General features: G+C 48.6%; 1 protein-coding gene across 1 annotated transcript in view; it reads right to left on the reverse strand.

Moving 5' to 3' along the window:
* Positions 1-11660: 11660 nt before the first annotated feature.
* Positions 11661-12563, reverse strand: part of LOC147701495 (transient receptor potential cation channel subfamily M member 4-like) — a 1534183-nt gene continuing 1533280 nt past the window's right edge. The window contains exon 28 of the mRNA XM_086929348.1: positions 11661-11873. Within this exon, the coding sequence (XP_086785474.1) occupies positions 11661-11873 (213 nt within the window). The remainder of the gene's footprint in view (positions 11874-12563) is intronic.

Here is a 12563-nt window from a genome sequence, read left to right on the forward strand (position 1 = left end):
GTAGTGTTGAAGTTGTCTGCAAAACATGGCACGGAATCACCAAAGCTCCCGTTCTTCGGATTTCTTAGTCCAGCATGCAATGTTTCAAACTAGCTGGTTTGGTGGTTCGTTTCCTCGGCATGCACTTCATTTTCCCATCGTGCAGCCGAGTAGCTTTGTTAGCAGGTTGAGACTTTGGTACTTGTGCAGGGAAAACTGAGTTCACTTCCCTCAATCCCAAGCCTCGCAGTTCCTTCGGCACACAGAGTCGGGGACCTCGATAAAGTAAGGACGTCCCTCCATAAAGTATGATTTGTCCTTGACAACGTGTCTCTGCAGCCTCCGTTGTGCGAGGCGGTCCGGGTTCCCCCCATTAACCCTTCCTTCAGACGCTTGCTGGGAGTGCCTTCCTCGCGTGTAATGGGTCCACGCAATATGTTCCGCAGCATTCTCCTTCCCTCGAAGTAGAGAGGCGGCACACGGGGATAAGTAAAAACCATTTATTTCAACCTGGCATGACGCGTTTCGGATTGCTTCCTTCCTCAGATGCCTGATACTGAAAATAGTTCCACTGGTACAAACAGTGTCTGTCTACCACTCAATCACTGAAGTAGTGTTGAAGATATATATATATATATATATATATATATATATATATATATATATATATATATATATCAGATCAGTCACGAGGTGGAAAGACAATGTACTTCGGTCTTTCAGCGCTGCCTTCCATGAGTTGGTCTCATGGTGCCGCTTCTCAGTTGACCATCAAGGGACGATCAATTTGTTTATAAGAGAAGGTGCTCCCTCCACGACTTGGGCCGCCGTTGATATATTGAACACCAAATGCCCGAAAGCTGTTTCGGAGGGTCACTCTGCCAAAAATACACCATCCGGCTTGACTTTTCCTGCTCCCCACGGCGTGCTTGAAAGTTCTATATATAATAAAAAAGCAAATGCAGCCTTACACACACTAGAGCTGAATAATGCTGTAGGGACTCCCCATTGTATCATAAAAGAATATATTAGAAACAGGGAAAAACATCAGCAGAACATGTTTTAAAACTGTTTTAATGCTTATCAATCAGAACAAACTCTCAGATAGGATTGAAAGCATAGACAGCTCCCAGGCTGCATTGCAGAACACATAGCCTAAAAAGGCTGAAAAGCAAACTCATAGCAACATAGAGATAAACAGGCACCGTGCCTTTAAGGCAGTCATGGCCCCCAGCTTCCCATCATGCCTCAGGGGTGACAGGTCAGTTGTTCTTTGCGGTGACTCAAAAGCCATAACACAAAGAGTTGACATTACCTTTTAAAAATACAATGATCCTTTGCCCGGGGAGGCGGGAGGGTTGCTTATGACTTTGATGAGGATACCCCTGGAAAGGAACTAGGATTACAGGTAAGTAACTAATCCTTCTCTTCCAGGGGATCCTCATCAATAGTCATAAGCACTAGAATAGAATAGCGAGCCTCACCTCATCCCCCTGCGGGCAAAGGAAACAGAACGGTAAATTAACCAACCAGCTCGGATAACTAAGCCTGGATAGATATATTACTATCCGAACAGATTCCTCAAGGAGGCCTGGCCTACTTGAGTATCCGCCCTGGAATCAGATTCTAGACAATAATGTCTTGTGAAAGTGTGAACCGATCTCCAGGTTGCTGCCTTGCAAATTTCTGACATTGGAACATCATACAAGAAAGCTACTGTGGCCGCCTTTGCCCTAGTGGAATGAGCTTTAGGAGACTACAAAAGGCGTTTACGTGCCAACTGCTAGGCCAATTTTATACAGGACGAATGACTTTGTCCTACCCCTTTGTAGGATCAAAATCAATATCAATACACCATAGGTAGAATCTCTTCCACTTAAAAGCGTACAACGCTCTTGTGGAAGGCCTCTTAGCCTCTTTCAGGATTTGCATGCAGTCCTGCGGCAGATTCAAGTGTCCGTATTGTAGGATCTCAGGAGCCATGCTGCCAAGTTCAGAGAAGGAAGGCTGGGATGGAGAATCTTCCCGTCCATCTTAGTCAGCAGGTCCGCTCTGTAAGGTAGCCTCCTGTGGGGGAGTACCGACAACTGCAAAAGGTCCGGGTTCCACCACTGACGTGGCCAGTCTGGAGCTATCAGAATCATCTTCATGTTGGATCTGATGAGCTTGGATACCACCTTCGGGAACAGAGGCAGAGGAGGAAAGGCGTATGCAAATGTCTCTGACCAATCTATCAAAAGCGCATTCCCATTTGTCCCTGGACGGTGGAATCTGGATGCGAAGGTGTGGCATGTTTTTTTTTCCGTCTGCAAACAAATCTATTGACGGACGACCCCACTGCTGTAAAATATCTGCCCCCACCTCGTTGTGCAGTACCCAGTTTGGCTGATCTTCAAAGTGCAGATTGAGCATGTCTGCTCACACGTTCTGCTCCCCTGGAAGGTGCACTGCCACTATGGAGAGGTTCTGAGCCAGAAGCCAGTGCCAGATCGCTTGAGCTTCCAGGGAGAGAGGGCGAGAGCGCGTACCACCCTGTTTGTTTAGATAGTACATGGTGGTCATTTTGTCTGTTTGGATCAGGATTGAGTTGGACGTGATCCATGGCCAAAAAGCTTTCAGAGCAAGATGGACTGCTCATAGCTCCAACATGTTTATATGGTAGGACTGCTCTTTTGTGGACCACCGGCCCTGCAGTTGAAGGCACCCCATGTGTGCGACACATCCTTGCAGATATGCATCCGTTATCAACGATTGCACTGGAACTGGTTGATGGAAAGGGACTCCCACCAGTAGGTTCTGCGGCCGAGTCCACCACCTGATGGACAATTTTGCTGCTTGAGAGAGCACAATCCGGTCCTCCCACCGACCCATTCCTTGGTCCCACTTGTCCTCTAGATCTTGCTGCAAAGGTCTCGTTCGCGTTGGGAATGAGAAATATGCAGGAGGCCATTGACCCCAGCAGAGATGCCACCTGCCGGACTGCTGGGCGATCTGTCTGAAGCAGAGCCTTGCACTTCTGCTGCATTGAAGAAATCTCTCCTCCGAAGGAAACACTCTTCCTCTGTTTGAATCCAGAGTTGATCCCAAATAATGGATTGTGTAGGTGGGCTGTTGGACTGACTTCTCCATGTTCACATGAAGCCCTAGTCTGTGTAGATTCGGACAGACTTGGAAATCGTTCTTTACTTTTCGAGGAGATGGCCCTTTGAGGAGCCAATCATCTAAGTAAGGGTAGACAAATAGACCTTTTCTGTGTAGGGCCGCCACCACCACTGCCATGCACTTGGTAAAGACTTGTGGGGCACATATCAGTCCGAAGGCTAAGACCTTGAGCTGATAGTGCGTGTTGCTGACCACGAATCAAAGGTATTTACGATGAAGTGGAATGATAGGTATATGGAAGTACGCATCTTGGAAGTCCACCGAAAACATCCAATCTCCTGCTTGTAGATGTGGACATATTTGATGAAGGGCCAACATGGGAAACTTCTCCTTCATGATGACTTTGTTCAGCAAGCGAAGGTCCAGGATAGGTCTGAACTGTGCTCCTGATCTCTTTTGGGCACAAGAAAGTACTTGAAGTAAACTCCCTTCCCTCCCTGCGTGGAAGGAACCTCTTCTACGGCCTTTTTTTCAGAAGGGTTATCACTTCCTGCAGAAGCAACTTTAACTGGTGAGGACGAAATCTTTTCGGTGGAATGTCCTTTGGAGGCACACGAAAACGTAGTGCATATCCATTGCGCAGTATACTGAGCACCGAACGATCTTTTGTTATGCTGCACCACTCTTCCAGATGATGTGAAGCACTTCCTCCCACTGGAGTGGGCAACGGCGCCAGAGGAAGCTCCTGCTCATTGCTTCCCTGTCGATCTGGCCGTGTTAGAGGGCTGCTGCTGGTGACCTACTCTACCTCTGTTGGATTTACGGCCTCGATACTGCGATTTACCTTGGTTTTTGCTCTGGGACCATTGAGGGGTTTAAACCCTCTGTTGGTAGCCCTTGCGTTGGTTGGGTCTGTACCGTCGTTTAAACTCTTTCTTCTTCTCCAATCCAACTGCTTTAAGAGTATCGAGCTCTGCCTTCATCCTACCCATTTCCTCATCTGTATGGGTACCAAACAGTAAGGAACTGGAAAAAGGGAGATTTAGGATCCTCTGCTGAGCATCTGGCTTGAAAGCTGTTAGTCTCAACCAGGAGGCGCAAATCCCATGTGCATATGAGTGCACCGACAGTGTAGCACCATCCGCTACTCTGCTAATCACTTGGTTGGCAACAAGTGGCCCTTCCTTGATGACCTCCTCAAAATCCTTTTGATCTTCCTTTGGCAACTTTTCTTTGAAGCGGTCCAAGGAGCCCCATAAGTCCCTGTCATAGCGACTTAATAAGGCTGCTGCACTAGAGACTTTGAGCAATGATGCTGCAGACCCGAAAACCTTACGTCCCCAAGAGTCCTGGGACCTACTTTCCTTATCAGGCGGGACTGACGAAGACGCAGTCACTGCATGAGTTTTCCTCGCTGCCGCAGTTATAACAGAGTCGGCAGGTGGATCTGTCTTCAAGAACACGGGTCTGTTGCGGCTGGCTTGTATTTCTTTTGAATTCTAGCCGGTGCAGCCTTAATCGCAGCTGGTGTGAGGAAAGTGTCCATCACCGGCTCCAGAAGACCGAGAACCAGAGGAAGCAAAGGACGATAAGCAGCTCTCTGATGCAGAGTCTCAAAGATAACTGTTGTTGCCACCTGAGGAGTAGACATCTCAATGTTCAGCTTCTATGCCCCTTTCTGAAGCACAGAGATATGTGTTAATGTCATCTATCGGTGACACTCTTGACAAAGGGCAGTCCGATAGAGTGGGAGATTAGTCCCTCTTCGACGATCGAGTGGAAGAGGAAGACCACGCAGGAAACCTTCTTCTTTTGCGAAGGGAGCTATGCCTACGCTTCTGTGATCTGCCCGTCCGCTCTTCACGACTGGGCGAGGGCGATCTATCCACTTCCTGCACCAATCTTTGCAGAGGTGATCTATGAAGAGGACTGGCATATTCTTGCATCCGCTGTGATGCTCCTGTATCTTTACTCCAGTGATGCAGGGAAAGGAGCCATCTCCGTGACAAGTGCACAGCAGGGGAAGCCTCCCTGTGCTGTGAAGGAGACCTATGACTTGGTCTGCCTGAATGCCTTTCTGGTGAGGCAGATGGTGAATGCCTCGTTGAAGGATGTCTTGACGAGTGAGTGGAAGAGTGTTGTGATGCTGATTCTGTCACTAGAACCACCGATCCTTCTCCAGACCTAACTTAAGTGGGTCTTGACATCGGGCGTGCGCTTCTCGACGCTGACCTGGACCTCCTTCTCGATGTCGATGTCTGGCCTGGTGTTGGCACCGGTCTCGACATCGACTCACTGTTCCTCAACGTCGAGTGCCTTGCAGACAACGCTGGAACATCCCTTTGCCTCGACATTGAACGTCGATGAGCCAATGGTGGCGGAGGGGTTCTGCTCCTCGACGCCGAACGTCGTCGTGCTGATGAAGAAGAAGGTCCTCTGCTCCTCAACGCTGATCGTCGCTATGTTGACGACGGCGGAGGGCTCCTCATCCTCAACACCGATCGTTGCTGAGACGACAGCGGAGGGCTGTTAATCCTCGACGCCGATTGTCATCGAAACGACGGGGAAGGGGTTCTGATCCTTGACGCCGGACGTTGCCGGGTTGACAACGGCGGAGTACTCCTGACCCTTGACGTCGATCGCCGATGGACTGACCATGACGGGGGTACCCGCCCTCGACGCCGAACGCCTAGCTGATGACGGTGGGGGACTTCTGCTCCTTGACGCCGAACGTCGCCGGGTTGATGACGACGGAGGACTGTTACTCCTCGACGCCGATCGTCGCTGAGTTGACGAAGGCGGTGGGCTTCTGCTCCTCGATGCTGATCGTTGCCAGGTTGACGACGGCGGAGGATCACGATTCTTTGACTCCGACGACGTACCTGAATGACAATGTCTTCTCGACAGCGAGCCCGCCGTCGATAGTCTTTTCTTGGACAAATGACCCACCGGTGGTAGATTTTTTACAGCGCCGAGCCCGACGCTGAAGCAGAAGTGCGAGGGACCTTGCTTCTGGATGGAGATCTCACCCTCTGGGAGCCCTTCCTCACCGGAGACCTGCCTCTGGAAAATGCCTTTTCTGCCAGCCCATAAAGACAGATCCTTTCTCTGTCTTTTAAAGTCCTTTTGGACAGGGACTGGCAATGAGGACAAGTCTTGGGGACTTGGTCCTTAGGTAAACAAAGAATGCAGACCTCATGAGAGTCTGACCTGGCCTTCTTTTTTCCACAAGAAGGGAAGGGGTCAAAAAGAGATGGCATTTTGGGCGGGAATATTCTCTTGCTTATGACTATTGATGGGAATCCCCTGGAAGAGAACCAGAGAGCACAAAATAGTGGCATGTAACCTCTTTAACAAATCCATACCCAGCAGATTTTCCCCGCAATTTGATGTTAATAAGAAAGCCGAGTATACAGTGAAAGGCCCAATAGTCAAAGCCAAAGTTCCCGAGATGGGGCTCAGAACTGGTACGCATTGCACCTGTGTCTAACAAGAACTTCTCTCTGAGCCCTGTAGATCAGCGATGATGTAAGGTCCTCGCTGGTCAACAGGGTTCTGAATTGGCCCCCATCCTGTCCCTTGCGGTCCTCGCCATGACTAAGTCCTGTTGTGTCATCAAAATCATAATCAACCTGATAATACTGGCACCCTCTTGGATCATCAAAATATTTCTGCTCTGACCGTTCTGGCTGCTCCTCCTTTCCCACATTCATGCCATATCCAGCTGCCCTTCTGCCTCTCCCTCATGACCCCCTCCCTTTCGGAGCCTCAACCTTCTGCAGCAGCATCGGGCACTGGCTACGCCAATGCCCCTCCTCCTTACAGTAGGCACATTGGTTGGGTCCCACAGGCGCTGTGTTCCGGCTGGTGCGTGGCACTTGCTAGGATGAACCTATTCCTCTCCCCCTGCCACCGCCCGAGATACCTGCTGCATCAACACCTTCGTTTTCAAGTCCTAATTCTTCCTCCTCGCTACCCTCTCCTTCTCTTCATTCTCCCTGTGCTCATAGTACTGAGCCATACTGAGGATGACTGATGGGGAGGAGTTAGTCCACGTACTTTCCAAAGCCTGCAACTGAGACGTGATCTCGGCAAGTAAGTTTGTGACAAATCTGTGAACAAACAATCGTATACCTCCCTCCATCAACAAGTCCTGGCCACTAAAAACCAAAGAACACTCCCTGAAACCTAGTAAAGAAATCCGACACACTCTCATCCTTCTTCTGGTGGCATGCTGCCAACTTATCCCAGTCCACTCTTCTCGGTGGGATCAAAGAGTGCATATACATTATAATTTTACCGGGCAAAGCCAATATCTCAGCCCTCGGTTTGTCGCCGGGCTTGTGCATCTCGCAACTCTGGTATCTCAGGGTGATAAATGGGATGCACCTCTCTCATTGGAAACTGAGACACTGCTGTCTGGCTCTTTTGAATTAACCTGCTTCGGTATCCAATCAACGTAGCAACCTTACTAAAAACATCGTTAGGAGCCATGTCAATTGTGTACACTCTATCTCGAATGTCATAAATAATTTGAGAAGCAACACCATTGAAACACTGCTCCCATAGCCGAATTAATGTAGCCGACATATGCTTAAGGGCATGCTGCTTTACAAACAGCTCGTAGTCTTTCAGCGCACTCCATACGTCCTTCACACTATAAATCGGACTCTGAGCCCACTGAAAGGCTATGTCGGCCACCATCCTCTTCTCCTCATCACCCACCTCAGACCGAATCAACACTCGCCTCATCCATTTTTTCACAGCCTCTCGCGATCCATCGCCTGTCCCTCTTAGTGGCATCCCTGCATACAGCGAGGGCGGGGAGGTAATAGAGAGGGAGGGGGCATTTTCTGATGTAACAGAGGCCAGGGACACCAATGCCTGCGGGGAAAGCGTATGCGGGTAGAGTGGGCGGGGTTGCGGCCCACAATTCCCGCCGTTCCAGTCACTAGAGGTACAGGGAAATCACAGGGTTCTCCATCCACAAAGGCCGAATGTGAGACGGGGGTGCTAGGAGCAGCAGTATAAGGTGTTGGCGGAACTGCTGTGTGTACCCTTTGTGGGGCATAAGGGGGTGGTGGCCGCACATCTAACAGATCTTCCACAAAGGGATCACCTTCTTCAGGCGCAACATAGGACTTATCGCATTGCAACCTAAATCGTCTATCAGCACATTCAATGCCCTTCTCTATCTTACCCCTCTCATACGATATAGACTCTTGTGTTACTGCCTGTGTCTTTCCTCTCCATACCTACTTCCCCATTCTTAGCTGTCTTTGCTTAGCTTCCTTTTGCCATACTTGAAGATAGTCAAACATAGACTGCCTACTCCTTTTTTGGAACAATTTATCCTGCAGGAAATCCAATTTCTGTTCATCAAAAGTACCGGTCAAAGGTCATTGCAACTCAACGTTGTCCCTCGTATACTTGTGCTATAATGTACTAAATATAATAAAGCCAAGGCCAGGTTTCTCGTACATGTCAAAGTTCGATGCACCTTCTGGAGGCGCAGGCTGCCTATCCTCCAGGCGAGCATCAGCAGAGCAACAAAGACATCTAAAAAAACAAAGCTTGCTAAACAAGGTATTTTGCACACAGAAAAAAACAAAATCTCTACCAACACTTAACGAAACACCCCAATCCATCAGTCGGTCCCCAGACTGTACCAATTCCAAGGCAATCCGGTGACTATACCAAACAAAACCAAGAGGCAGCCACAGACTGCACCAAAACCAAGACAGTCCAGGACTGTACCAAGACAAGGAGATAGGCTCTAGCCCCAGACCTTTTCAAAAGTAGACCACATTTTCAAGTGGCCTGGCAGAGCATTCACAAACACTCTGTATGTCAAGGGTCCGCACACCACCCAAGTTCAAACAAACCAATAACAGTCCTCAGACCGTTTTCAAAGTTACAGAGAACAAAGATAAACTCCCTGGTGCACGCAGGTCAAACAAAGTTATTCTCCACTGCCAACTCTTTGGATCAAACATCAATTCCAAGGGTTTCACCTTTCAGGACCCCAGCCAGGGGGACCACTAGTTGAGGAGCAGCCCGATCAGGCAGGCAGGCAGCTGCGAGTGCAAGGCTGTATCTGAACCGCCCATCCGACCAGACGTACCCCCCTAATATTAAGAGTTCATCAAGCAGTAGAGAATACAAACCAGTTAGTTTATTGATTGTACACAGGAGCAGAGCCCAATTTGACCCGTCTCCTTGGATGACGGTCGAGGGGTCTGCTCTCCCTCTACATGATAGTACAAATTATACACTTCCAACACCTCTCAAGTCCCGCCCAAACTGGAATTTTCCAGCTCAGGCCAGGGAGAACAAAGAAGGCACATAAGATGGGCCTGGTTACCGAGCAAGGAACATGTTATCTTGGTCCCAAGGTCGCTCGACAGCTCTGTGCCATGTAAAGATGTGGAAACAAGTGTAGCTCACAGCAAAGGTATTCAACAGTAAATACTGCATTTATTAGTGTAGCAAAGCATCAACCTTGCAACGTGCGAGCTAAAGGTGCTGGAGCAGCCTTTCTGCTGAGGCACACATTTTGAGACTAGCATTCGATCTCGGTCACAAAACTGCATGGCGTTGATTAGGATGGCGCCATGCCTGCCAACTTTAGTGCAAGGCAAAGGTTAAGGTATGGGGGAAGGCTTCACTCAGTGCCTTACGGGAAGAACGTTTCAAGCCTAACAGGGAGTTGACTGCCCTGCCGTTAGTGCTGACATTGAGGAAAAACCTTTCCCAATATTGTCAAGGCGCCTAACCACTTTATCTGGAGGCACTGAGATAGGTGCTGAAGGGATCTTGGAGCGGCGCAGGGCCGCTTGCATGACAACAGAATCCAGTTTAGGGTGCCCAGTAAGACATGTGGGAGCATCCTCAGGAGCCTAGTATTGCTTGTCAAGGCGCGGTAACACTGCCGCCACCAAAGCATGACCTCAATGCCTTCCTACCGAATATAATCAATGGGCATAGCTCTGATAGTTTTATGAAATGGCTGCTTAAAGTCATATAGAAAACAATCTGTTTGCTTTGTAGGCTTTAGGAAATCGAACCTATTTGCAGCTTTCTCTCGAGCAGGTTGTGAAATCCTCTAAAATTCTCAGAGGAGAATCTGCCAGAGGCAGCGTTGGAGATGAGGGCTATGGTATCAAGTAATCATTCCATTCGGCATGAGTGTTCCAGCGCTCACCCTCTTCCCTATCATCCTCTAAGGAGGTAGGATCCTGGGGGGAGCTATTTGCGGGGTACGTGGATTGGCATATACAATAGTGGTTGTTGAGGCAGTGATGGTGAAGGCCACCTAGGTGGCAACCTGCTGGTGGAGATGGAGGGAAGTGCCAGCAAAAGTCACTGCAAAAAGAATAATTGATGGACAGAATGCAGAACAATTTCATACATTCACCCCATTACAGAGATCTGGGCCTAAATCCATCGTTATTTTTTTTGGTCCCCATGCCATTCCAGTTTGAACCCGGCTATATGCTAATCAGCCTTGACCCTGCACCCAATGGTAACAGTCCAGCCCGAACTGCCAGACCAGGTCCTCCCTGGACTGGAAACGAACTTCCTAGGACCGGGTTCGGGGATTCACCCCTCACCAGCAAGGATAGCTTGAGTCCAGTGACCCACGTCTGGGCATACCTGACCCACTCAGGGTGACAAATGCAAAAAGAATAATTGATGGACAGAATGCAGAACAATGTCATATATTTACCCCAGTACAAAGATCTGGGCCTAAATTCATCATTTTTTGCTACCCATGCCATTCCAGTTTGAACCCAGCCATATGCAAATCAGTCTTGACCCTGCACCCAATGGGACCAATCCAGCCCGAACTGCCAGGACAGGTCCTCCCAGAGTCTGGAAAACAAGCATCCTAGGACCGGGTTTTGGGGTTTCTTTTGCATGTCCACCTAAGTGTGAATGTTATGCCTATACGTGGGTCCCGTGCTCACTGCACCACTGGATTCAAGCTAGCCTGGCTGATGAAGGGTGATGCACTGAAACCGGTCCCAGGATGCTTGTTTCCTGTCCAGGAAGGACCTGGTCTTGCCATTCGAGCTGGACTGTTCCCACAAGGAATAGTATTAAGACTGATTTGCATACGGCTGGGTCCAAACTGGAGTGGCATGGTGAGCAAAAGAATGATGGATTTAACCCATATCCTTGTGACTGGGGGTGAATGTTTGCATTGTCAAGCATCCTGTCCATCAATTGTTTCCTTGGCAATAGTCACTGAGCATGAATTGTAGGTCAGACACCGGAGATGAAGGTAGAGAGACCATTTCCTCTTGCTTCTGTTGATGTTAGTGATCTGAAGGAATGTAATAAGTTTGCTCATAATACTCTTCCTCATCTTCCTCTGGTTGACACTTGACATGCAACTCAGAGGGGCTGCGTACCATGCCATCTGAGTCCTCCTCATCCAACAGATGAGTGGGTAGTAAGGGAGAGAGACTTTACTAGGAGAAGAATGCGCAGGAGTGAGGAGAGAAGATTTCTAATGTTTTTCTGAGTTTTGTCTCATTGCTGAGGCCGTCGACAAGGTCGTCATCTCAGAAAGCTTATTCTTCGCCGCTGGTGGGGATTTCGTCGACTGTGGTGGTGACTTTGTTGACGGCGGTGACTTCATTGACAGCGGTGTCTTTGTGAACGATGGTGTCTTTTCCAACTATGGTGTTTTCGTCAACAGTAATGACGCTGTCGACCAGACTACCGTCGACAGTGGTGCCGTCGAGATGATGACTATCTTTGGCATTGATGATAATGGTGCTGGGCTAGTCAACAATAAGGTCATTAACCAGAGCAATGAGGGCATTGAGAATGTAGTGAGAGTGGAATTATTGGAGGTGGTGGACGCCTTTGTCTTCTACAGTGTGGATGAACCTTTTCTAGTCAACAGTGAGACACTCGTCTACTATTTGTCCATCAACGGAGCAGAAGAAAGCTTCTTGAAGGAATGACTTACCTGTGGTAGAGATGTAGGAGTATCAGAAGTAGATTTAGAAGTTGGTTTGAAGACTATTTTTTCTCTTGTGGGCGAGAAGACTCCTTTCTCTCATGTCTGCGTTCTGAGAGAGAACCATGACAGGCTTGAGCCGAGATACGATATTGCGATATTGTGTACTTTGCACAACTGATCTTTTAAATTTCTGGACTTAATGGTTTTTAATACTTTTTAATACCTTTTGGTTGCATGTTGCAGTGAATCTGTGTTGCTGATTCGAAAATGAGCAAACGCTGGGGTACCGCGCTAATCAAAGCGGGCCGCCATTTTGGGGGTATTGTTGTCAATGGGCTAGTTTCTCTTCCCTAGACACTATAATTAGTAATGCTGGCGTGAGCGCGCAGCGTTACTTCCTCCTGAAGCTTTAGCCATGAGACGAAACTGTGATATTGCGTACTTTGCACAACTGATCTTTTAATTCTCTACACTTAATGCTTTTTTAATATTTTTTTAATACCTC

Source organism: Lissotriton vulgaris, chromosome 7 (assembly GCF_964263255.1).
Source record: "Lissotriton vulgaris chromosome 7, aLisVul1.2, whole genome shotgun sequence".
Taxonomy (NCBI): Eukaryota; Metazoa; Chordata; class Amphibia; order Caudata; family Salamandridae; genus Lissotriton; species Lissotriton vulgaris.